This window comes from Cibotium barometz, chromosome 17, assembly GCF_041138505.1.
Source record: "Cibotium barometz isolate CiBa-2024 chromosome 17, ASM4113850v1, whole genome shotgun sequence".
Lineage (NCBI taxonomy): Eukaryota > Viridiplantae > Streptophyta > Polypodiopsida > Cyatheales > Cibotiaceae > Cibotium > Cibotium barometz.
In genome coordinates, this window is record NC_141062.1 from 934,132 (window position 1) to 961,535 (window position 27,404).

Sequence of the window (27,404 nt, forward strand, 5' to 3'; positions counted from 1 at the left end):
GAGTCCACTTGGGTTCAAAACTAGGATTGTGGGATATGCTTTAAAGCATCTTGGAATTGTTTCTACCACGTTAAAAATTCTCTCTCTCTCACACACACACGTACACAAACTAAAACATGATCCATATAAATCCCATGTCCCTTATTTGGTAGTCATCAATAAAAGCAATGTTCTTTCATAAACTAAAACATGATCCATATAGATCTCGTATGCCTTATTTGATATTTATAAATTATAACATGTCTCTCTCTCTCTCTCTCTCTCTCTCTCTCTCTCTCTCTCTCTTTCTCCACTTGTAGGTAAGTGCGTATGTATGTATGTAATGCAAACGTCTTTCACACACACTTTTATCACATATACATGCAAATCACAAGTATGTCTCTTCATCTAGATAAAACAATACGAAGCAAGTAAACTGTGTTTTACCAAAATGCTTCTTGCTCTTGCCTCTTAAAGGAGAAGAAAATTTGTAAAGAAAAGTTTATATGTTTGTGGATGAGCTCTAGTGTTTGGTGAATCGTCATTTAAGGTCGGTCTTCAAAATAGCATTCTATGTCACTAAATGGCAGTCTATGCCTCGCTCTGAAGTCCATATGTGTGAACTTCCCTACTCCCATAGTATGTGGATTTCTTGTGAACGGCTTTGACTTATTTTTTAAAACAATACGATGAAGAAGAGTGTTATGAAATCAGATGTATTATATCAGACCAACTTAGAAATTTACATTTTGAGTCGTCACTTGTCTGAAGTTGTTGGGGGGTTAATTTTAATGATGGACATGAAAAAATCAAGTAGGTCACTAATATTAAAAGCATCCAAGTGTCTATATTTGGAGAATTATATGGTTTTATTTTGGCAAGAATTCCTTGAGTGGTTATTGTTGGTATTCAAGCTGACATTAGTTATGCATATTGAGTAGATGGAGGTGTATGCCCTTAGAGGAGAAAAAAACCGTAGCCTTTAATGATATTTATATCAAAGAAAAGAAACTTCAATGGATTGGTCAATGATTATTGATTCTCATGCAAGTTGAGAATAAACATGACATTAGCTATGCATATTGAATAGATGAAGGGGTATGCCTTTCAAAATAAGAAAACCTTAGCCTTGAATGTTAATTATGCCTGAGGAAAAAAATTCAATGGGATTGTTTTTTTGAAGTTTCAAGATAACATTCTTTTTGCAATGATATGTATAGACACAAAGAAAAATATTTTGTTTGCTTTCTCTCTCAATAAAAACTAATTTTTTTTTGTGTGCATAATATTAGTTTGCTTTACACATGAATGACCATGCAATGTTTACAATAATTGCATGGTTTACAATAGTGCTAGAAAAGAACTATTTTCTTAGCCAATTGAACAACAACTTTAGGAATATACTCAAATTTATGTGTATTTATGTCAACATTCGACCCTTGAAAAGAAGGATGTCCTCTTAAGATTTTAATCGAAATTTCTCAATTGGTTGTACTATGGAAAGAAAAAGCGACACATTCTATAGAACATTCAATTGTTTCATAATAATTGAGGTGGTAGAAAATGTCAAAACTAATGACTTGAAATGCCTTCAATTTCATGTAGAAAATGTGCTATAAGACATGTCAACGTGCAGCAAAGATGGGTGCCATGCATTGAGTGCTTTAAGAACACACAACCTGATAATTGAAAGAAAGAGAGAAGCACTCTTATGACAAAGAAACATTAAAATTTCTTATATGCTTTTGGATTAACATAATGGTTGAAAGAATAAGGGAAACACTCTTATGGTATATAAATATTTATATGTTTTTGGTTGGTCGAAATGTCAATATGAATGATGTTAAACATCTTTTTATTTGATCTTTTATTAAACATGTAAACATGCAAGAGTGGTTGAAAGAAAGAGAGAAGCACTCTTATGATAAAGAAACATTAAAATTTCTTATATGTTTTTGGATTAACATAATGGTTGAAAGAATAACGGAAACATTCTTATGGTATATAAATATGCATTCATTTTTAAAGGTGGAGGTTATGATGGGCGATCACACAATTCTAACATGACAAAAAGGGTTTCTAAGGGTTTTTGCCTATTGCCTTTCTAGCTTTTCAAAGTTTAAGAGTCACTTGTTAAGTCATTGTGAAATTTTTATTTTCCAAACTCACTTCCCATTCTAATTTTTTGCTAGAATACCATTTTTAGCCATTATAAATAAGATGTTTATTTTAAAGAGTACTTTTCATATGCTAACTCTTCATTTTTGTGACTAAGACCAAATTGATTGCTTCCATCGTTCGCACTGACAATAATTCCACTTAAAAAAAAGGATGATCTCACTCTTTAGGAAGCCCTCTAGAGATGCTCTCACTTTTCAAGAAGCCCTCCACAAGCTAAACAATAAGTGCTTAAAGCCATGTACACACAAGATTAGTAGGCTTAGTTGAATTTTTCCATGGGGTTTGTCCCTATACCAAAAAGGGCTAAGTTACGCACCATAGCTTAATTCTACTAAGCCATGTGTGAACATTGCATAAATACTATAGATAGAGCAACAAGCGAGTGAGAAAACGACAAGCATAAACAAGCTTCTTTAAAGGGCAAAGTTACACACCATATGGCTTACTTCTATTAAGCCATGCATTGCATAAGTCATGTTGTAATATAAACAACAAACAAGTGAAAAAATGACGAGCTTCCACCATTCCCATCCCAACTTCAATGTGCAAGGACGTTGAAATGTAAGAAATTCCTCCCCTACATTACCATGCATGGAGAAGCAAGGCTCCAATACACAGAGGGGCCTATTTACAACCTAATGGATCTATACTACTTTTTATTAACATGTTTAACCCCAACTTCTTAGCAAGATAATTAACAACGTTGGTAACAATCATAAATTTGACACATGCTAGAAAGAGGCTACATCTAGATTGGTGTGCCTACAAGGAACCACTTTGGCGCACATAGGAAAAAATAGATGAAGGAAATTCGCATTTATAGCCGAGGAGAGTGCAAAGCAACATCTTTTGTTAGGTGAAACAACAACTGGGGAGTTAGCTCATGAAGGGAAAATGTATATGAAGAGGAACACCCAAACTTCTCAACCAAGAGTGCGAACCAAGATAGGATGAGAGGCTACCAATGAGGAGGTATATGAAAGAGTGAATGAGAGATCAACATACAAATTTCCAAAAGACTTAGAGATGTGCAAAGCCATTGAAGAAGCTCAAAATAATCCACAACCGCACTAAGCAAAAGATAAAGTTTGGAAAATACATAGTAAAAATGACAGGGGAGAAGGCCAATTGTGCTGAGTGTGGGAACAAAAGAATGGGGAGCAACAAAGGAGAGTCTACTGCATTATAGGAAATTTGAAGATATAAAAAGTCCACCACGTAGATAATTCTAGAGTTTCCATTCAAGAAAGTACTAAAATATTTCAAGTTTGAAGTAAGTGGCTTGTGAGTCTTGATTAGGGCAAAGTTATGTGTTACATGGATGCAAAGAATGTAACATAAAAGCCCACACATATACCTTTAGCATCCATTAGAGAATAAGAATTTCTTGCCCGTGAATGGGAATTTATATAATCTTATCTCATCACTCATAAAGCGATTTATTTGTTTTCTCGCAATATTAATATCCATCATTTAAGATTACAAAGTTTAAACTTAGCCTCCCAAAAGGAAGAGGTTGTGGGTTTGGAAGATACCCAAATTTGATGGGAAAAATCAAGGGACCCACCCTTACAAGTGTAAAAATCCCTACGTGTGGGTGTGCTAGGGTTTTTTTAGATTTCCTTTTGGGCACACTTTCTTGAAACAAAAAGGATTACGAGGTTTATATGTGCATTTCTCTTTACTTTGTGTAAGTTTCTATTGAGCATAATTGCTATGGTGCAATATCATAGACAACAAATATTGAGCCATCCTTACTCAAAAACTCATATCTAGGCAGCATAGGCTCACACTTCATGCACCAAGAACCATCTGCCTCCTTTGCAAGGTGACTATGCTCCACTCCCATGCTGCCATCGGACATTGAGGGGGGTGTTAGTATATACTCAATGCCTGCCTCTTTGCATGTATCTCACACATTGATTTTTGGTGCATAGTTCAGGCTCCCATTATGAGGAGAAGGCATTGGTGCACGTCTTTGATGGGAATCCGGATTAAACATTGAAGGGATCATTAATGTGACCATTGATGTTGGATGGGAGCTAATTTGGGAGTACAACCATGGGGTCTGAAGCAATGATGAAGAGCCCCAACTAGGGGATGTAGGGCCCTAGTTGCCTCCTAGGCAGGGTTTGGCGGGCAATAGTCCTAGCCAAAATTTTAGGAAATATTCTCAAAATATGTAGGGGCCTAGTGGCCTCCTAGGCAGGGTTTGGCGGGCAACAGTCCTAGCCAAAATTTTAGGAAATATTCTCAAAATATTCTCTGAGATACTATGCCATATGTACATTCTCTTTACAAGTGGGCCGTGGTGGTGGTCAGTAGACCGCATTATGGATACCTGGGTGGTGCACTTTCACAATGCACTATAGCCGCCCATGTTGTATGGACGTCTACCACATCATCAGTAGCACCATATATACAAGGCAGTGCCATGAGCTAGGGAATCCATTGTTTGTGAGTATCCACCCTTCTACACATAGTCAATCCCCTCTCCTAGAGTTTGTCTAGACCAACATCTAAGCTCTACTTGGTGAGTGCATGGGTGGATAATTAATGCCATGACATTGTACCTATCTCCATTGTTTTGGTATGATAAAATTTTTTAAAATTCTCTCCATTTTCTACTTTGCATTGTTATTGTACTCTCTTTGCTATTTGTTGCATGTAAATCTTATAATGGATTTGTGAAGATTCTAGGAATTGTTTGGAGGATGTATCATAGCCATTTTTAGATCGGCCAACACATTGCATCTAGGACCCCAATGAGATGTGGGTGTATTTCCTTTGTGAGAAGGTTGAAGCTTTTGGTGGCAAGTTCAAAGTGTGGCATAAGCTTGTAGAAAATGAGACACAAAAGAAGATTAAGAAGTTTTGCACCGATCAAGGAGGAGAATTCTTATCAATAGAATTCAATGATTACTGCAAGGAGAATGACATAGAGTGCCAACTCACAACTGCTCATACACCTTAACAAAATGGTGTCGTAGAAGGCCATAATTGAACAATCGGTGAGATGGCCCGATGCATGTTGAAAGGGTAAAATCTTCCAGATTCATTTTGGGTAGAAGCAGCCAATACAAAATTTTACATCCCAAATTGGAGCTACCCAAAAGTGCTCGAGGTATCATGCCTCAAGAGACCTAATTGAGTAAGAAATTTTTAGTGATGCCTAATCCTCTTTGTTACTCGGTGGAGATAACAGGTTTGTCTAGTATCTCATCAACGGGAGAGAGAACTCTACTTGTGCTAGCCCAAAGATAGGTAACAGGTAAGGAGGAGGATTTATCTGATGATGATGACTCTTATACAAAGCACTAGCCTACTACAAAACTACATCACTACCAAAGTGGCTTCTTATGGCACATAAGCTCTTTGATGATTGCAACCCCCATTTAATGTTCCAAAAACGTCAATAAATGGTTTACACAGGTCAAGGAGAATAGGGGAGCAGAGAAGGGCTTCTGAACACATTTTCAACATGGATTTGATGGATTCTATAAAGGAGCCAACACGTGTGGATGGGGCTTTGGCTAATCCAAAGTGGAAGGTGGCAATGTAATTCGAGTATGACATTATCATCAAAAACAAAACTTGGGAGCTTGTTGACCGGCCACCTAAGAAGAAGTAATTAGCACCAAGTGGGTATGGAAAGCCAAGTATAAAGCTGATGGTTCATTGGAAAAGTACAAGGCTAGGTTAGTGGCACAAGGATTTTCATAAGTAGAGGGTTTCGATGTTAGTGAAACCTTTGCTCCAACATCTCACATGAATATTATTCACACAATACTACCTCTGAGTGCTGCTAAGAAGTGGCTAGTTTTTCAAATGGATGTCAAATCAACCTTTCTAATTAGACATCTCAACTTGTACTTCCCTAAGGATAAGGAACTTATTTTTGGTCGTACTCGAATGAAGACCATATCTGATTCTTCAAACTCTCTCGGAGCATCAGAGGACGACAACGAGGAGGCAATTCTGGGGGAGACGGCGTTTACAGCCTCGTGCGACAAAACAATCGTGCAGGAGTGCATTGAGAACCAGCTGGAAACATTCACGGTGAGTGCTTGTGCCTTTATAGTACTTATTTTATATGAAAGTACTATGTGATTGCTAAAATATGTTAAACCGTAAGAAATGTCTTCTGAATGTAGATTTTAAAAAGCACTCCTCTACCCCCCATACCCTTGTGTCGAATGGTGCCAATGCCCACCATCCGACAGATCACATCCCGCACCCAAGACATGGCGCAAACATTCTTCTCTCATGGGTACGTGCCGGGAATGGGTGTGTTCATTGTTTCCACATCTACCCCAAAGATGCCAAAGCGAGATGTGGATGAGAATGTGAAGAGGGAGTGGAATCCGCACTGGTTGAAGAAGCACGTCGAGTTCGAGGAGGACATCAAGAACACGGAGTGGGCATTCTTGTCAAATTCCATGTTCAACATCTGGGATGGGAACCATCGCTGCACGGGGTGGATGGCTGAGATTGGAAGCAGTTAGTATGTTTGTGTATTGATTTGGGTGACTCCATATGCCTCGCCTCCTTACAAGTTAGGATCTCAAGTTGTTTGTTTTTTTGTTTGCCTGACAGCCTTTGCACATGATGAGAGACGGCACATTCGTGTCCAATGCCGTTTAGTGGAAGTGCCTTCAGAAGACGAAGGGGAGTTGCTATCTGCGTTATCAAGGACGAATAGGTGAGCTAAATGATTCACAATGTTTGCACTCTTTCTTTAGATGCACTCGTTGTGTTGGCTTGCACTCGATGATGTGACTGATCACTTCGTATGTTGTTTTTGACATTAGGCTAGCGCAGAAAGGAGTGGTCACCACCACTTTCGCGGATCTTATATGCGAGGCGAGGGTGTTGGGCGATGTCCCTGAGGTGACAATCTATAGAAGATTGACACTTGAGCAAAGACATTGGTTGGATGCCCACAGGTAGAAGTCCTCCACAACCCCGCATTGGTACAAGTCCCCTCTTGCCATCATCTCACAAGTGATGTGGAAGGTAAGGATATTGAAGGGGACGCTTTTCCTAAACCTTTCCATTTTTTCTAGTTTTTGTTTATTTAACGACTTTGAATGCATGTGTAGGACACGTACGACATGGCCGTCCGCCCAATCATGCAGAAGCGCAGCGAGTTGTCGGACGTCGACTTTCGTAGTAAGTGGAGCGACGCATACTACAGTGTGAACGAAAAGCTGTTGAAGCGAACGTTGAGGATGTGCGACCTTGCCCTGGGGGCAAGATGGTACAAGTAAGTGACGCATGGGGATAACTTCTCACATGGCAATGATTCGATGAAATCCTTGCATGCGTAGTGATTACTTATTGTACCATCTTTCTGGACACAGGGCTATCACCACTCTAGAGTGGGGGATAAAGACACCGGGCGCATTAAATGAGAGAGACTATATAGTCTCGCATCGTCAAGATTGAGCAAGGATGACAAAGTGCGGACTCTGGATGCTCTATGTAGCAACGACTGGGCATTCCTGAGCGTAGGTTGCATCACCCTAACATTTGAATATATATTGTCTCCTTTGCTTTTTTAAAAATTGATTTTGGCTCCCTTAATGAACTGTTTTGCTCATGCACCATGTGTTTATCGCTTTTTTGCAGATGGGAGTTCAAGTCCTGGCTAAAGAATGAGACACTGTGGTCCCAGTTGCACGAGGCAGGACTTGAAATGTGCAGGCGATGGACTTCCTTCTACACGATCGACGTCGATGAGAGAAAGTTCTTCATATACACTCAAGAAACATAGCGCAAACACAGGGAGCGCCTCTTCATGAACGTGCTCAAAACATTCAAGGCCGATAGTGACTTGATGGGCCTAGACGAATGCGAAACTTGCATGTTGGAGACACATGTATCGGTATGTGTATCGGTATGCTGTGTTGTCGCACACTTTAAGAATATGGCGTTTTTGTGTTTCCCGATGGAGAACCAACCGTAACACGCATGTCCTTTGGAACACAATAGTTTCATGGCCGCACAACTAGCAAGGGGGCCCATCATCGAGATGCCAGGGAAGTGTTTGGAGTGGACCAAAATACATGATCCGGACCTTTGTATGTACGAAGACTTCCACCTGGAGCAACAATGGCCGGAGGAAGTGTACAAGAAGTGCCCGTTGTTCCTTGACTACCCTGAAGGGGAGCACCCACGTGAGGAGAAAACAATGTACTTAACTTACAAAACGTTGCGGGGGCACCGTAAGCCACAAACAACAATGACCGTATAAACCCTAAACCGTAAACCCTAACATTTGCATCTTCCAAGATATTACACGTATTGACAAAGTGGAGATGTATGTCACATGAAACTGAAGATAGCACTGTGGGGGAACGTGCATCTACAAGAAGCATGACGGAGAAAAGGTCAAGATTGGGAGTTCAAAGCGAACCAATAGACCTGGACAGTCCCATACCCAAAGGTATGTGAGAAGAGTACAATTTGCACAAGTAAACACGAGCTAGATTAAGAGTCACATGGACTATTTTTCTTCTTAACAAAGAAGAAGCTTTTCATAATTGGAAATGTAATGGCCTCTGCAGAGACGGTTCCCATTGTGGAAAGGCCTATGAGCCATGTGAGTGTAACACATCCTATACTTGTAGTCACACAAGTTGAAAGTAACCAAGGGGGTGGTAGAGGAGGACAAGTTGAAAGTGGAGAGCAAGATGAGGAGGAGAATGCCATCACCGCCGTGGAAGAAGGTATGCACTTTCAACACGGACTCTACATTTGTGTTTAAGTTGTGAGTGATGTCCTTGCAAACGATGAAGGTCTGGATTTATGTTCCAGAAAGGCTTCACTCGCCAATTATGGCGCTGCATGAGCTAGTGACACATTGGGACCGTCGGCAATCGACCCTCAATTCACCAGTGCAGTCACGAATAGAACTGAATCCATCCATCCACCAATCCCAACAAGCAAGTAACATGTACCTCTGTTTGTTTATGCTTGAAAACAAGGACATTCTAATAAGGAATTCTCATCTGCAGTCGCAGCCAGAATACAAGACACTGAAGCATTACGTGGAGACCAAGATAACGAGGAGGACCAACTAGGAGATCCCGAGCCATCATAAGTATGGTTTGCATGGGAAACAATCCATGCATCTCACCATTTTGTTTTGAAGCACTGCTAACAATATGTTTCATAAACACAGCTAGAGGCGAGGATCAAGAGAGGCCGCTTCATGTTGAATACCCGACGCATACGCACGTGGGCAAATGTACAGAGCATATTTTGCCCCAATGGCGGGTCCTTACATGCGATCCATTCGAGGCAGGTGAAGCAGTAAGGGACGAGCGGGCATGCCCGGAATTCAACTAGTTATTGGAGTCCCTAGAGGAGCTGAACCACAGAAAGTGCTCTGAGGTAGATGGTCTAAGCACAGACAGTACATGCAATATTATGGTGGTTCACCTTCCTAGCGCATTGCCAGTATTTGGGCTGCAGGCTGCGGTGCCATGGTGGAACACATTCCACACGAGGGATTTCTGCAACGCATTTCATCTTGTTAATCGAGTGCTTGCAGATAATGGTGTTGTTATATTCATAGGGACACCGATATCAGTGTTTAGCCTTTTGACAAACTTCAAGGATGATGAGCGCCTGCGTGAAGCTAAAGGATGCATACAATGGAGATTACATTGTGAGCAGACCGTACACTTGAAGACACCAATATGTGTGGGGCAGAACATAGAGGTATGCGCTCTGTTCATGAGAGGAGAATACGAAAGGGCTTAACGTGGTGCGTATGCTAGTTGCAAATGTTCTAATTTGTTTGTGTATGTGTCTTATGCAGGTCCACGTAATGCAAGTATTGGTATACATGCGTGCGCACATGCATTACAGGTTCACCCCCTTTGGATGACTTTGTGGAGGACAGTATTAGCACCACAGACTGGGTGCGCGATGGGGACAACAAGCCTGTGCACGTGGCAGTTGGACCCCTAATACTCGACACTATTTTGGGCTACTCCGATAGCCTACAATCTTGCAGTTAGTAGACAAATCAATTTGTCAAAAAGATTGAGTTTGCCAAGTATGCACTTTCTGTATCACTTGGTTACATTCGGTTGACAACCCATGAAGTCTGGCTGATCCTTTTGCCGTGCGATATCTTGTCAACCAATATTGTTGAAAAGGAGGATGTACTTCCTTTAGATCTGCTGCTTTCATCTCCTTCCCCTTCATAGCCCTACAAATTGAGAACACCACCACCTTGAATCCATGCATTTTCCTTAAGTACTTGTGAAGTATGTGATTTGTTGTTTCTCTTGCTCACTTGTCAATGCCATTTGAGCCTGTTGGCTGACTCCTATCTATCTCAATGAGCCCGGCTGGTCTCACAATATCCATGATATGCATCTACGACCTCTCGGGAATTGCTTCCAAGCAATGCTTCTCAAAGCTTAAAAGCACGGCAGTGAGGCACTTGTCACGTCATTCTGCATATGATGGGGTGGCGTTTCAAAGACGACTTGAAATATGTAGACGGATCACGTAATGCTGAGGAGAAGATTGAGATGATTTTTTTAGGAAATCCTGCCCGTGCTAGGTCAAGCTTCCTTCCTCCCTTCACCCTTGGTGTCCTTCTCTATCCCTCCTTCTTGCTAACCACTTACCACACCATCCCATCCCATTCCGCTAACGCCAACGCTAAAATCAGTCTTCGTTTTACAACAAAAGTTAATTAGCTCATTGGAGTTGTAAGTCTCCTTCCTCTTTAATTCTTGGAACTCCAACGCTCTTTCTATAGCATCTTCACAATTGCATCAATTCATCCACATAAAAATATGATAGAGGATATCTGAGAACATACGAAACCACAATGAGGAGCCACCATTGAAAACCCCACAAATCCTGTGATGGGCACCCAAGTATAAAAATTGTACGTTCAAAGAAACTCAGAAGCACTAATCAGCGCATATCCCCACAAGAACACAATCCACCTTTAAAATGATGAATTTGGTATCCATCTCAAACAATGATCTCACATCTTTCAATCTTTGGAATGATCCTGCTCATATTGTGACAGTCATTGCACATTCTCATATATTTAATCACAGGTAGTGATTGACCTTGTGGTGTATTAAGAAGCCCAAAAGCTACAGCCAATTTCTCTGCATGCTCACATAATGCATCGTCTTTCTCCAAGGTATGTTAGGCAGAGGCTCTTTCGGGAACGTCATTGAAGCAAGGTGGCTGGGCCAACACTATTTAGTCAAGTTCTTTCAACCGGCTGGAATGTCTACATTCAACAATAAAGTAGACGAGTTGAGCAAGCTACTCACCCGAACACAGTTTGAATGCTGGGATATAGCCATGACAAGAATAGAGGGCGATACTAATTAGGAACGCTAATGGATCGGAAGGTGCACGAGAAAGAGCTGCTTCGTCCAGTGGGCGAGATAGCAGAGTTATTACTAGGAGTGGTGAAGGAGATGTCGTATTTACACGAGAGGCACATTTTTCATTGGGACTTGAAGCCAAGGAACATGCTACCCGGAGTCGGTAACGAGCGAAGGGAGGCCGGCACCCAAAAAATCTCATCTTTTGAGAGCACATGAATATGCAAAACCACTCTTGATCTTCCAAAATACATGATGCACACTTCAAATACGTTGTAGCCGTTGAATCACACACAAAGCCAACCCACGATCTAGCATTCCAAACATGGTGTGTGAATGAGACCAAGATGTAAATTGGGAAGCGAAACAATATTTGGTAGATATAAATTGAACACCGCTCTCTACTTCCATCTTCTCAACCATATAACCATGCTAAAATGCCAAACCATTCAGCTTTCTGTGCCATAGAATTTTCTGAGCGAAAGAAACCGATTAGTGAATTATTACCCATGTTTGCATCCACTTATCTTTGATATATTTCAAAGAAGGCCAAGCCTAGATATATAATGGAAGCCTCAGAAAACGAGCAAGTGCAAGATCATGTAGAAGGCCAAGGAGCAAGGGTTCATGAGATCCAAGTCGATGATTTGTAGCTTGCATCGATCCAAAGTAACAACATCCTCTGCCGAAAGATGCACATAACCGAATGCTATGTCAGAAATCACGTAGATTATGTTCGATGGAACCAACAATAAGGCGATCTACGAGAAGACTAACCTCAAAATTGAGTAAACTCATGACCTCATGTTGTTCTTGTTGTCTAGAATGCCAATGATGATGGATTTCTTGCCTTGTCACTTCCTTCATTGACTAGTCCATCCACATCAACATGTTGTCTAGAATTCATGTCCGGAGCAAAAAAAAATCGGTGCATGTCGGAGCAATTTTTTCTGTGCATGTCCAAGCCATTCGCTAAAAGAAGGGGAGACATTTGCAAGGCACAATAGAGGAAGTCGATGCTGGAAGACATGGATCAGATAGAACGATTGTGACGCCCAATGATTGGAGATTACGATATCGAAGGCCGCACGATTATGGTTGCAGACTGGAGGGCAGAAGAAAATACCATATCATCAGCAATCATACACGCTCCTGCACGCGTTGAATTCTTGTCCCAGGATTCGGAGGCCACCGTAGGGAGCATGTCCTGGAGACAAGAGCAATAGGGCGAGAAAGCATGGAGCAGTGAGGGGACGATTGGTGAGAGTTGAGAAGAACCACCAGTTATGAAAACCCCAAAATAAGAACAAATTTTTAGCTAACCAAAAAGCATTAAAAAGGCATTACACGTGGCACTCTCTACGTTGAGAATTCTTAGATTTGATCTAGGCTGGTCATGTAATGACATTGTCCTAGGAACAGTACCTTGTCTTACATTCTTGGGGGGTTAGCATCACGAGTGCGCATCGGATCCAAGCTTGCGGTGCATCGTTTTCAGTTTGCTCCAAAGCGTCTCAGATGCGAGCTTGCCGGTTGCATCATTTTCAGGCGCGTCTTCTTTTCCTCCCTCCGAAGCGTTTGCGGAGCGGGCGAATGCTCGCAAGGAGAACCACCATTGCTGCGAATCGATTCTCTACGCAAATCTGAGCATGCTTTTTCCACCATTAATTAAACGTATCTTCTTCCATCCAGATTTGGTGCAAAATCCTGAATGGCGACGTCCCCTCTGTCCCATTTCAACGCCTGTGATCCCGAATTCGAAGGTGCAGTCCCGCTGTGCTGCTGTTACCGGAGCGCGTCATTTCGAAGCACATCATGGGAAGGGTGAGTGAATTCATCTTCGTCATATCTTCTTCTGTTCAATTCAATGTGCCTCGCTGTTCAATTCAATGCAAATCTGTCTCGCTTTCCAGGATGGGCAGCCCCAAACATACCAGGAAAAAGCAAAGGCCCGGGAGTTTTTTGAGTTTCTCAGGAGACAAGGTCTGCATATGTCCGAAAATATTGAAGACGTTTCGAGACAGGCAGACCCCCAAGATGCTGCCAGGGTAGTTGGACTTCTGCACCCAGGGGTCCAGCTCCTTCTCAGCACTTCTGGCAAACCAAACCGTGTGTTAGCCAGAATGTAGCTGGAAAGGTTGCTGACCCTACAGGCTAGAGCATTCCTATCAGGCCACACGCAAGTAGGTGATCATGCTCTGTGGTATTATGTTCGTTTATCTCAATAAGGTAGAAAGAAAGAAAGAAAGAAAGAAAGAAAGAAATTTTATTAAAAGTATTTAGAAGACCAAAAAGGTCTATGAGACTGAAAGAAATTATCCCGTATATGGACTTGTAATTACACAGTCAGCCGTAGGACTATACAAGGCCTCTTGTACCTAATTTGTAAATATGGTTGATTTACCATTCATTAATATGATGGATACTTGGCTCAGCTATTGCTTTGGCTGGTTCTCCAAATTGGATGTAACCTATGTTGGAAAAGAAGAAGAAGACCTAGATAGTCTATTGCAGCGGAAGTATTAGGGTGGGTGCTCTTGCAATCACAGTGGTGGGTGGGGACATTCAAACTTCTTTACTGATGTGTAGTTCAACTGAATATGAGAATCATGTAAATAGACCATGCACAAGACAAATATAGAAGCAACCAACAATGTATTTCCATCGGCCCAAAGCTGGACAGATACAATACCAAAAGGGGTCCTCCTACTATATGCCTGGCACCTTTAGATCCCAGAGTCCGTGTGCTCCACAAGAGCGTCAGTAAACTCTCTGTCCAAAAGTGTAGATCTGTCCAGCTTGCTGTCCTGGAATACAGCCCAGCTTGGAAGCTACTGGCAAGCTAAGTCTGCTGCCCAAACAGCCCCCAAGTCGCCTCCCAAAGTAGGCCCAGATGGTGCTGGTAATGTAGCTCCTTTTTGCTTCCAGATCTGCCTCAGATCTGCCCCAAAACATGCTGCTGTCTCAGCCCAGAAGTGCACTCCAGATCTGCCCCAGATAGGTGTCAAAGCTACTCTTGAAGTCAGCCCAGAATTGCTGAAGACTGCATGCCAAAATGACCCCCAGGGGGTCTCCTTATATAGGGCACTGGCTGCCCCAGTAGGTGGTCGGCTAGATCTAGTCGGCCACCTCTCCAGGTTTGGCTGACTGCCTCCAGCCAGATCTGGCCGACTGCCTCCAGCCAAATATGGCTGACCTCCAACCCCCAACTGGCCGACTGTCTCCACAGTTGGCTGACCAACTTTGTCCTGGCCCTTCCTGTGGCTTGTTTCTTGGCCTGGTTCTGGCTATCCTGTGCCTCCTTTCTGGGATGTCTCCTGGCCTGTTTCCCAGTCTGTTTGCACCCTGATCTGATGCCCTAATCCTCCTGGTCTACCTCCCTGGTTGCTCTCCTCATTTGGGGGCTTACAGATGGGGAGGTGACCAATACATTTCCAACACCCCCTCTCACCGACCCATCTTGGCCCAATGCCAAACTGTCGATGCCGATGGGGTAATAGCTCCTGTTCCACCAGATCTGGTTCCACATCAACACACCACTCTGGTACACAGGTCCCTTGGTAGCACCCGAAAGCACCACCTCCGTCCGTCGCGTCGTCCCTGCCTATGATCTGGAGCAGTAGCATCCTTCAACTGGCCCCCCTCATCATGAGTGAACAGCGTGGAACATGCTCTAAGGGTATGTTTCAACCCGTCCTCCACCTGGCTAAATCTGCAACCGTATAGTATACTGAAGACATCAACTCTCAAGCATACATCCAGATTACCTGTTCCATCATCCTCCATGTGTCGCTCCTGAATGTCCCCCTCTGAATCACAGCATCTCTCTGACTCCGGAGACTCGGGTACTGTCGATAGAGCCACCTCAATGTCAGTGCCCTCAGCTAAGCACCCAGAAGAGTCCAGGTACTTAACACTGTCCATTGAGATATCTGTCTCCTCAACTGCTCGCCTCTCTATGTCAGACATTCTGACCGTTTTACCGGGGTTTGCATATCTAATCTCCGCAACACTTGGAGATGTCACAAGAAAGAGCTCCCTTACCATGTGAGCTGTCCCTGTTTCCTCTGACTCTGAACTAGCCTCTTCCTTCCTTTGATCAACCTTCTTCTTTCTGCAATCTTTTGCAAAGTGCCCTAGCTGTAGTAGAAGCACTTTCTTTCTTTCTTCTGCTTCCTATTGTCCTCCTCTGAAGAGTCAGCGTCGTCGTCAGTATTCTTAGGTTTGCCTTTGCCAAGCTTACCCTTGCCCTTCCATTTGCTCCTATCACGAGCCAATAGGGCCTTGTCATCTTTTTCCTCGTTCTTCTTCTCTCGAGCCTCCTGCTGTAAGAGTAATGGTACCAGCTCCTCAAAAGTGATTGGCGCCGTCCTCTGACATGCAGCACAAAACTCCCGTAGCTCTTAGGAAGCTTCGTCAATAGAAGCCTCGCTATCCTTGTCAAACTTATGACCTGTCTGACTGCTGCTAGCTGGTTCTGTAGCATTTTCATCTTTGTGACGTGCTCTTGGACCGCGGTTCCTTCCTCCATGTCCATGCCAAACAGCTCTGACTCTAGATCCAGAATCCTCGCCTCGTTGTTGAGCTCATACATATCCTTCAGAGTGGTCCAAGCCTCGAAGGAAGTCTCTGCCATCTGTAGATGACATCGTCTGCCGTAGTGCTCACAATGATAACCAAGGCTTCTGCGTCTCGGTTCTGCCATGCTCTCAATGCCACCAGATCTGCTGGTATCATCACCGCTACTGCAGTCGCTGTAAGCTGGGACCACTGTGGGTTGAGGCATAAGCTCCACCCCAGTCGCAATCCCCCATGATTCTCTCAACACTAAATGACTCTTGACTATCATCTTCCACAACGGATAATTCGATCCATCGAGCTTGCCCGTCTCTCCGAAATTCGGGATTTGATATCTAATGGCCATGACAATGAACTGAAAGTAATGAAACAAGATAGAAGTACACCTGCCTGAAGCTGAGCCACCCGCAACGGCACTGTCCTTCACCCGTGGAAGCAGATCTCCCCCAAGCTCCATATCAAGGTCACCTCCCCGAGGTCCTTGCCTACAAGCTTCTCCACTTGTGAATCCACAAAAGCACCGTCGATCAGCAGCCTGGCTCTGATACCTTGTTGGAAAAGAAGAAGACCTAGATAGTCTACTGAAGCGGAAGTATTAGGGTGCTCTTGCAATCACACAGTGGTGGGTGGGGACATTCAAACTTCTTTATTGATGTGTACTTCAACTGAATATGCGAATCATGTAAATAGTCCATGCACAAGACAAATATAGAAGCAACCAACAATGTATTTCCGTCGGCCCAAAGCTGGACAGATACAATACCAAAAGGGTTCTCCTACTATATTCCTGGCACCTCTAGATCCCAGAGTCCACGTGCTCCACAAGAGTGTCAGTAAACTCTCTGTCCAAAGGTGTAGATCCGTCCAGCTTGCTGTCCTGGAATACAGCCCAGCTTGGAAGCTATTGGCAAGCTCTGAGAATTGCTGTTTTCAATCTCAGCAAGGCGGGCACTCCAAGGCAGCAATCGAAGCTGGAAGATGGGGTGCTGAAACGGGCTGAGAAGCAGGAGGAACGAGGGCTGAATTGAGGGGCAGCAGCAGGCAGGGATGGGAGATCTGCAGAGGGAGCGTGGGTGAATTGAGGGGCAGCAGCAGGCAGGGATGGGAGATCTGCAGAGGGAGCGTGGGCAGCCAGCAGGGCAGCTATGGGGCTCACGTAGGGGCAGCGAGGTGGCAACAGGCAAGAGCTGAGGACCTGAGGAGCTGCAGGAGTGGATGAAGAAATGAGGAGGGGGGAAGGCCCTTATGTAGGGCCCTAGTAGGTGGTCGGCCCGATCAAGTAGTGGGTCGGCCCAGTTGCCCTAGGCCGACCAGCTAGTTGGCCAGGGTTGGTCAGCCCAGATCCCTGGCCCAGCCCCCCTCTATCCCCCTCTGTCCTCCAGTCCCGTGGGTGCTGGAATCATGCCGAAAGGAGCCCTGTGGAGGTCGAAACGAGCCTTGAAAAAGAACTGACAGTGACCTCTCTCACTGGGCGGGTACACCCACATCAAAGGCCCTCACTCCCTATAGAACACCTAGAGATGTCAATCTCAACAGACGGTTCGTAGTTTGGTGAAGTATCTTGCTCCTGGTCATCGTTTTACTGGTTGCTGGTCTGAATTTCTTGCAACAGCAGATTCCTTTGTTTCTCTCTTTGCAGATTCTCCTCTCTCATCCTTTGGAGGACCTTCGGTTGCTGGAATTTCTGATTGCTGACTCCAATCTATCGGGGAGATTATCTTCTTCGAATTGATATGCTGGAAATCAAAGGGAATTGATTGTATTTATGAAGCCAAACGTCAGCCTTGCCTAACCTCTCCAAAGTGTGGGAAAGTTGTGTCAGTTTGTCTGATTGTTTGTGGTCTTTCTGAGTGTCAGATTGACTACCGATTGTCCTTGGCTAGTCCAATCTTCTAACAGGTGGTTGTATTGCATATATCTACTATCTTTCGAGCAGGGTCCCACCTTCACCCCTTATCTGGTGTCGTCTCTTTAATGTTTCATGTGATTATTGTGGATTATCTTTCATATTCAGTTAAGTAATAAATTATTCAGTGCATGCCTAGATTCTCTCTCTTAAGCGATGTTACACCCTTGTTGCTCTCCTCATTTCGGGGCTTACAGATGGGGAGGTGACCAATACATTTCCAACAACCTATGCAGCCCCTCACAAGCCATGAGGTAAGTCTAGCTCATGACTTACATCCCGCCTCAAGCATTTAAGGTACTACCTATCCAGCTTATCAATTTATTTCTCTAGTAGGGTAATATTTGAATGCCTAGACTAGGTCAAATGCTAGTCCCTTGTCCTTAGGTCAGTCATAGCTAGGATTAGCCACAACTAGGGCAAATCCTGTTGCATTGATATCGGAGCTCTTTCCATGGGATTTTGTGGTCCATTCCGTCACGAAGGCGTGAATTTCATTGAAGTGAATTTTAAATTTTGAATTCTGGGAATTAGGTGTGAGTACCTTTGGCCTAGGGGGCATGGTGGTCCTGTGCAGGTGGGCTAGGACTCGGGGAATTAAAATTCCCGGAAGCCCCATGGAAATTGTGGATGTGCAATTCAATTTCTTGGTGTTAATTCCTAGGCCCAAATGGGAAACACAACGGGCAGCAGAGTGGTTTAATTCCATTTACTAATTTTGGCACGAGAGCTCAGTTTGGCCAGAGGGGCTCCAAATTGGCAGTCAAGACAGCGATTCAGGACAGAGAAGCTGGTCGCCACTCTAGAGGAGCACCTCGAAGCTGGCCGCCATTGTTTTCCACTATCCCCCACCTGTTTCCTCTCCCCAAGGTTGGCTGCTCCACTTGCGTATTGATTTTTGAGCTTCCGGAGCTGTAGGAGAGCCAGGCGCACTTATTTTGTGTTGTTTTTGGGTTGCAAGGAGCAAGGCACACATGTTTGGTGGGTGTTTGGGCTGCAGGAGAGCTGGTCGCGCACCAATTTGTGCAGCTTCTGGGCAGGAGTAAGAGCTAGGCGCACCTGTTTATGCTGTTTCTGGGCTGGTTTGGCTTGTGGGTTGGTTGCCCGTTGTGTTTCCAACACTGTCTGGCATTATTATCGAGTTGTGCAAGCAGGTAGAGCTTTGGTGACAGCCTAGATGAGCTGTGAGGCTGAGAGCAGCTGCTAGTGACAACTGTGGGGTGAGGGCACGCCTTGTTTGCAATCGATTTATGTAGGGACAGCTTGTGGGTGGACAATTTGTGTTGTGAGTTCACCGGTTGATGCCTGGACAGTTGTGGAATTGGTGGGAATTGTATGCCTTGTTGCCATGATTGGCTGAGTAGAGATTTCTAAAGTTTTGTAGTGTGGATTGCCCGTGGTTTTGCAAGGTTCATGTGCAATTATAATCGGCTTTCATAGATGCTTTGATTAATTAAAGAAATACCGAAAGGAGCGCTAGTGTTTGGGGCCAATCAATGTCTTTGTGTTGGTGCAGGAGCACTCTAGCTCCCCGCCTCTCTTTTTGTGTACTTGCTGAATTATTGGTTGTTGTATTTGCTAGTTAAGGCTGGTTTCAAATTCCTTATAATTTCTTTTTCAAAATTGGAGCACGTATTCTTGAGCACGTTGGGCAGGTGTTACAGATATTGCGCAAGAATTCGGTGTCCGTGAACGCCAAGAAAAGTACCTATGGATAAGAGTAGATCCAGTACCTCGGTTATGTCATAAGCGCCAGGAGGTGTACACCCGGCAAGCCAATAAGTCCCGACGCGACGTCAATTACAAAGAAGGGGATTGGGTCTCTACACGCGGATACTAAAGCAACTTCGGACGATGCACAACACATTTCGTGTTTCATGGTTGAAGCCATACATCGGCCCCGACCTGTCAGAAGTCCAAGAAGAAGAGCAGCTCGAGGTTCTTGAGGAGGCTGAAGTGTTGGAGCTAGTGCAGATACTACTCCAAAAGTGGAAGCATGGGTCCGGTCGCAAGATACGCCAATTCTATACGAAGTTCAGAGATCGGGACACCCATGAGGCCGTCTGGTTGGACGAAGTATTCTTCTAGGAGTACCCTCAGCTACTACAGGATTACTTGGAGGCAATGCACCTGCCGCCAAGCTAAGGAGGAGGGAATGTCAGATGCACCACTGCACCTGGTGCATGGTGACAAGCTGGCTCACCATAGGTGTACTACTTTAGCACCCATATAGGACTTTTTGTTATATGTCGTGGCCTATTTGTGAGCCCCAGTCCGGGGATGGTCAGGCACGAGCTGCATAGTACCTTCCAGCCTTAGGTTCAGTCAGTCAGTCACTCAACGATTACCCCTAGAGAACCCAGTTAGAGAACAAGCCTCACATAGGAAGAAGTCAGTGCACTAATGCTTGTAGGTTTTAATCTGCAGATGCAGCAAGAAGTCACCAGCACACCGGGGCGTTGCAGTGGAGACAATGGAAACGAGGAAAAAATAGATGCAAAGATGAGCAGCAGAGACGGGAGACGCATGAGATACATGCCAAATATATCTAAACAAGCAACAAAAATAATGAAATCAGCACTTGAAATGAAATCAAAGGTGGTACAGGAGATGGTCCTTTAGGCCAATAGACATGAGGTGTTCACTGTTGAGACCATTGGGGAGGGCCGCGAAGAGCATGTTTATGATATACATATAAAGGCCAATCCATCATGCACTTGTCCAGATTTCATGGGAAGGGTGAAAAGCAAGAAGCAAAATCTAGGTCAGCCTAGGTTAGTGTTAGTAGGGTAGGGTGAGAGGGTCAGTTCAGGGGCCGGAAAGGGGCCAGAAAGGAGCCCAAATGAGGGCCTAGTGGAGGGGCCAAGGCCAGGCAACCTTGGCCAAAATCTGGCCGGCTAAAATTGGTTGGCCAATTTTGGCTGGCCGACCAATTTTGGCCAGCCAACTATGGCCAAATCTGGCCGGCCACCTACCTAAGCAGACTGCCCACTCCTCCTATATAACCCCCCTCCTCTTAGCATCCAACTTCAAGGCAGCAGCAACAAGATAAGTGCAGCCCTCAGCCGCTCAGTTCCGAGCCCCTTCGTCGCCCAGGGTAGCTCTTGCAGGGAAGATCCAGCGTGCAGCCACCTCTTCCTCTTCGGTGTGCACAGTTCGGGGAAAATTCCAGAAATGAAATTACCATGCAAGTGGATATGCTTTGTGAAGAGAAGTGACATTCCCTCCATCTTTCAATCAGTTGTTCTCGACTCAAGTGCTTCTTCGTAAGCATCAGGAATGTCAGGAAACTCCTAAAACATTGACCTTTCCATCCATCTAACATCCATAGATGGAAATCCGTTGAACTTCAAGAGATTTCCATCCATCTAGCATCCGTAGACGGAAATCTCATTATCCTCCACTTCAAGGAGATCTTCTCAAACTGGGTCATGAGGAATATCCCCAACATAGGCTTTGATCAAATTGACATGAAAGACATTGTGTATCTTCCTATGTGGTGGAAGATCTAGTCGAACTGAAACTTGATTAATAATCTTCAGTACCTTGAAAGGACCATAATATCTGAAAAAGAGCTTTAAGTATTTATTCTTTTGTCCCACTTTGTTTTTGAGCATGCCTTTTTCAAACTTTAGTAAAATCCATTGACCTTCCTTGATCTCAAAGGCCCTCCGTCTTTTATTTGCAGTTGCACTTTGTTTTTCTTGAGCCTTTTGGATGGTTGTGCAAACTTTGGCAAAGCGGAGTCATAATCCTCTACAAATTGATCAGTGGCAAAGATCTTGTGCTTAGTTTGCATTAATGGAGTTGGTAAGGATGTACCATAGATGATTTGGAAAGGAGTTTCCCCCGTAGAAGAGTGTATGGTATTATTGTAAGCAAACTCAACTATGGGGAGATATTTTTTCCACATGGTATGCTTGTCTTGTACATAGATTTTGAGGAGATCAAGTAGAGTACTATTAGTAATTTCACTTTGGTCATCAGTTTGAGGATGAAATGCGAAAGAAAAACTTAGAATGGTTCTAAGATTTTCAAACAAGGCTTGCAAAAAATTACTAGTAAATTTAGTATCTCTATCAGAAACTATAGATTTAGGTATCCCATGATGTTTGAAGATGTACCTAATAAATAGATGTGCAGCTTCTGGAGCTTTTAGTTGTTTTCGACATGGAATGAAATGAGCTTGTTTACTAAATCTATCTACTATAGTCCAAATCATGTCATGTCCTTGATTTGTCCTAGGAATTCCAGTAATGAAGTCCATGGTGATATGCTCCCATGGTCTTTCTGGAATAGGCACAGATTGTAGTAGTCCTTTGGGTTTTCTTCTACCATACTTTGCCTCACTGCCAAAATTTCCTTCTCATAAATGTCATAATGAAGTTCAACATCTTTTAGCCTTCTACTTTCATAGGCTATTGCATGAGCATCTTGAACTAGAGCAGCTCTAATGCAATCGCCACTAGCATCCACTGCTACCAAGAAGGGTTTTCGTAAGTCAGGAATGATGAGAACGGGACCTGTGGTTAAGGCATGTTTAAGTTTTTGGAAAGCTCCCTTTTCTTTCGAAGCCCATCTAAACTTAACCTTCTTCTTGGTGGTGAGATCATGTAGGGCAGTAGCTATCTCTCCAAAATGCCAAATGAATCTCCTATAATATGAGCATAGACCAAGAAATGATCTTACCTCATGAGGAGTCTTTAGCTCAGGCTATTCCATAATTGCTTGTATCTTGGCTAGATCCATTTGGATACCATCTTTGGAGATAATATGGCCTAGATATTGGATTTCTCCTAGGAAGAATTCACTCTTCTTGCTGTTCCGCGTCACAATGAAACGTTTCAAAATGAAACGTTTCATGATTTGGCTGAAACGTTTTAGGTGAAACACTTGTTAGTGGATTTTAGGTAATTCTTTAGCAAACACATGTGAAATTTTGCATAATTTTAGGTATATAGTACAAGCACAAAGCTCTTCTTGCATGCAAGAAGTTGTATGGCACAAAACAATTATGAAAATTGATAAATCTTTCATGAAAGATAAGTATCAACTACTGATTCTTGAACAATTGAAAAAACATAAACTTAGAAAGAGACTAAAGACATTGATCAGACTAAAGTCTTAAGCTTCCAATGCCAGGCAGTGAGACATTAATGTTTCTCAATAATCTTAAGACATCAACTATTGAACTGATCATAAATTAAGTCTTAAGCTTCCAAGCTACATAAACGAAAGTCATTCAAGCACTCCTTGTGTCAGAGGTCGTGTCCTCAGACTCATCCTTGTCAAACGGCAATGTGACCTATGATGGATGTGTATCCTCGGATGTTGACTCCTCTATGTGCTCCAATTCTCCCCTCATATGCAGCCCTATCCTGCCTCTGCCTCTGCCTCTGCCTCTGTCTGTACCTCGTCCTCTGCGTACATATTACTTCATGGGCCGAGCTTGAGAAGTACAGGCCACCATATCCCATGTTCTCTCAACCTCTTGCGGCTTGTGACGTTGTCTCTCTACGCTAACGGGTCTAAGAGCATATCTGTCGGTGGTGAAGACTCATAAGCTCCTCATGAAGGAAATCATACGCATCGTCCTCCTCATGTACAAGCTGCAGAAGGGACTCATCGCCAGGGTGGACCTCTATATCCTCAGGCCTCACCTGTTGTGGCTCCCAACTAAGAACACCATCACCGTCGGGGCCTCATAGTTTCTCCAGAAGCTTGAGATTTTAGTTCACATACGTGAGTTGGTTTAACCGCTCCACGGTGAGTTTGCAAGAACCAAATTGTTTGTAGAATGCAATGAGCAAGATACTCAATTTTTACTTCTATGAAATTTAACTTTCAGCCATTCTTGTTATGTGCTCACCTATTTCTTTTTCTCGTGTGAATGTCTGCCATAATGGTCCACACACGCTCCGCACATGAAGATGAGCAATCTTAGGAGAGCACTCTACATGCAATACTCCGCAATGTAATATTCAGCCCACCAAATTTGGTCCACCAAGACAACGGCTGTGATTGATTTGCAGCATCCAATGCAATGCTGCGTGCAAAGTTCCCCTTGGAGGCCCCGAATGCCATGAGATCATCCTCAAGGAAGTTCTGCACATCTAGCTTCTCTTCATAAACTTCCTCCACATATGCGGTCCATCCATCTAGCAAAATCCGGTTCGACTCTTGCTCCACATTTCTCCATCTAGGATGGAGTATGTGAGCAACACAATTGGGTTGCCTGAACCATCTCCACCTAGTATCGAATATATCCAACAATTGATCCACCTTGCAAAGTGAAAAAATATTTCATAAATGAAACATGTATGATCCAAATCCTAGAAGCTCCCTAGAATTGCAATGTGTTTTAGCACCTGTCAGGCCTGGGAAGAGCGCATTGTTGCAGTGCTGCCTGCACACATGTCATGTATTCATACAGGAGTCCCATTGTGCAACCCTCTCTATCTGTGAGACGAAGGACCATGTAGATGGGGAATATTGTTGCTTGTACAGAGTCAGCAACATTCCACCATTCATTATCAAGAATAGTCTCCTCAAATGTCTGTGATTGTGGCTTCACTTTGTCTGGCCAATCTATCCAATCTCTGCTCACTACCATGCGTTGGATGTCATGTCTGGACTTGCACAATCTGCAAAAAGGGATGTAGGGAACATGGTGATAATTGTGCATGATAACTATTCTTAGACATGATAATTGTGCAGGATACACACCGTGACAGAACCACATAAATGTATTCAAACCGTGTGAAGGAAGGCTTCTTCAACTCCCACCGGCAATGATATCTGAATATTGCCAGCACCCTAGGCCTTCAGGCATAGCCACATGCACTCCTTTTGGAACTCTCAATATCACATCATAGTGCACAATTGGGGATACATAGAAATCTTCATAATCCACGTAGTACTGAACATGGATACATAGCTTGACAATAATTGGCATAACTAGTACTGCCTCACTACCGAAAATCTGCTCTGCATCACGAGCTTCCCCGATTCTTCTACTTTAATATTCAAGCATGAAGCCAAATCTTTCGAAATAAAGTTTGCAGTGGCTCCCAATTCAAATTGAAACATTGCATGCTCATCATGAACTTTGCCCCAACCTAAGCAAAGTTCTTGGGCCTGGTACAGGCTACACTACCCAAAATATCCGAGACTCCTCCCGCCATTGGTTTGGGTAGTTATTGTGGTATTTTCTACTCCCTCGAGCCTTTGGGCTTTTCGGGCCACCTGGCAACCACATGCCCTGCTTTTCCACATCGGAAACACTTTACTTCCTTTCGGAAGGCCTCGATCTGCTCTTGTATAAACATGGGTTTCTTTTTGAACATCCGCTGGAATCACCCCGGCTTCTTTGGCTGAAAGTCACGTTTCGGAATCTAGGAATTCCTTGAGTACAAACCGCCTTCCTTTGATTTTGAGGCAGCTCCTCCATCCTCTCGCAACATGCATCACATCCTGCAACTTTTTACAACGAATGGTGCTGACAAAAGATTGGATGGTAGGAGGTTGTCCTGCTTTATATTTCCTTAACTGAGTCGTCATAGAGACTTTGATCCGCAATCCCTCCCAAGCTGCATGCACGTCTTCATAAAACTCCTTGGGCAAGAATTGCTTGTAGTTTAACCATTCGAAATCCTTCCAAGTTGTGGTTGCTTGCCCTGTAACAAGGAGAGAGCTCCACAACGCACTTGCATTGTTGGTAAGATGAAGGCTTACGTCTTTAACTTGGATCTTTCTTGATAATCTCCGTTCTGAAAAGCTACATCAAACTATTGAATGAATTGTAGAGCCTTTGCGTTTCAAAGAAAGTAGTAATATGTTCACAGCGGGTGGGAGAGTGAGAACTCTATCCCTAATCTCAACAATATGATTGAATATCCATGGGGGTAGTCTATAATGCCACGACATCCCCAGCGGCGTCAAATGAAAAAACAAAGAACAATCCCAGGTCCTCATGAAGGAGATCAATCTCTCGCGCGCTGCTGCTGAGGACCCGGTACATGGAGAAGATAATCTCTGGCCATATAGTAGCCAATATATCTGCCTCTGTACTATGGCGATCTCCTAGAACATGCGCACATCTTGAGCACCAGATCCACCACAATGTAATACCCGAGATCACCTCCCAGGCTGAACCTGCCGATGAAGTAGGCAGCGAATCCTAAGCTGGAACGGGGGTCAGAAATATATCCTGCGGAGCCATAATGTAAAAGTGTGTGGGACCTCGCCTCTGTCTAGACTGCATGAAGAAAGCATGATCACCAGCCTCAGACTCGTAAATTGTAGAGCCTTTGTGTTTTCATCGTAGTCTCCATCATAGGTGGTAAACCAAATAGATTTCCTGCCTCCTTTGAATTCCTTTTGATGCCTTTTTACATTTTGACGAGGAGAAGTGGAAGGTGAACTCTTCTTGGATGAGGAACTGCGGGATGATGATGATCCTGAGGAAGGGTCGGGGCTAGAAGAATCTCTTTTTCTTTTCTTTGGGATGTTCTTCTTAGAAGCCTTAACAGGCTCCCATGGGAGCCTTTCTGAGATGATCATGACGTATGCCCCTGTGGTGCTTTTTGAGTTGTTGGAGTCACATGATTGACAATATCCGTTGAACCCATGGGGATGGCATTCACAAGTCTATGGAAAAGTGGATCCTTGCTTGCCTCTTTAAATTGGGCAGCTAATTCCTTGTAAGAATCTTCATCTCTGAACACTCTCCCTTCCTGCACATGGGACGTTCTAGTTCCATGAACTTGGGTGGCCAGAGCCTCTTCTAGATGTGAGGACGACATAATAGTTATGCTAAAAATTCTGTTCTGAATTTCAGAGTATTATCTTGATAAAATCGAGCTCTGAGTGTCCCAAACAAGGAGATAATAATTGCTGTCCAGAAACCCTAATTTTCAGGGTTTCTGGACAGCAAAGATGCCCGAAACAAGGAGAGAATAATTGTTGTCCAGAAACCCTAATTTTCATGGTTAGGCCATGTGAAAGAAAAGCCCTTGGGAGGACTAAACAGGCTGCCCAGAAGTTGAGCAAAACTGAATCGGACAGAGAATCTAATTCAGAAATTGTACCAAACTGTAACAAACTTGAACCAGGCTGTCAATCAATAGAATAGGCCGCACTACAGTCTTGCGCACAGTTCGTGATTGAAAGGATGGTGTTGGACAGAGCCTGATCAGATATTATGCGAGCTGTGCATGGAATTCTACCTGAAATTTCAGAGTATGTTATGTGAACTGGTTGCGTGCAGAATCCCAATCAAGGACAGCAATCGAACAAAGAAAATTACAGAAAATAGTGGTGCGCCTGGCTCTTCCTTCAGTTCCAGCCGGCTTTTTGGAGACTAGAGGAGGCACGCGTGGCTA

The 27,404-nt window shown here is 43.8% G+C and overlaps 2 protein-coding genes and 1 long non-coding RNA gene across 4 annotated transcripts in view; 2 read left to right on the forward strand and 1 right to left on the reverse strand.

Moving 5' to 3' along the window:
- Nucleotides 1-7,655, forward strand: part of LOC147629562 (uncharacterized) — a 57,444-nt gene extending 49,789 nt beyond the window's left edge. For both annotated transcript variants that reach the window (XM_086811059.1, XM_086811058.1), the window contains 6 exons: nt 6,079-6,219; nt 6,315-6,660; nt 6,757-6,862; nt 6,972-7,176; nt 7,263-7,426; nt 7,524-7,655. In XM_086811059.1, coding sequence (XP_086667185.1) covers nt 6,079-6,219; nt 6,315-6,660; nt 6,757-6,862; nt 6,972-7,110 — 732 coding nt within the window. In that variant the 3' untranslated portion in view covers nt 7,111-7,176; nt 7,263-7,426; nt 7,524-7,655. The remainder of the gene's footprint in view (nt 1-6,078; nt 6,220-6,314; nt 6,661-6,756; nt 6,863-6,971; nt 7,177-7,262; nt 7,427-7,523) is intronic.
- Nucleotides 7,656-7,657: 2 nt separating this feature from the next.
- Nucleotides 7,658-27,404, forward strand: part of LOC147629563 (uncharacterized) — a 51,798-nt gene continuing 32,051 nt past the window's right edge. The window contains exons 1-4 of the mRNA XM_086811066.1: nt 7,658-7,674; nt 7,792-8,047; nt 8,155-8,608; nt 8,730-8,891. The gene's annotated coding sequence lies outside the window, so the exon portion shown is untranslated. The remainder of the gene's footprint in view (nt 7,675-7,791; nt 8,048-8,154; nt 8,609-8,729; nt 8,892-27,404) is intronic.
- Nucleotides 11,052-25,559, reverse strand: LOC147629564 (uncharacterized). Its single transcript, XR_015267727.1, has 5 exons — nt 24,748-25,559; nt 23,891-24,665; nt 12,664-12,744; nt 12,315-12,556; nt 11,052-12,219 (listed from the first exon to the last, which is right to left on the reverse strand). It is a non-coding gene; the product is annotated as an uncharacterized LOC147629564 (long non-coding RNA).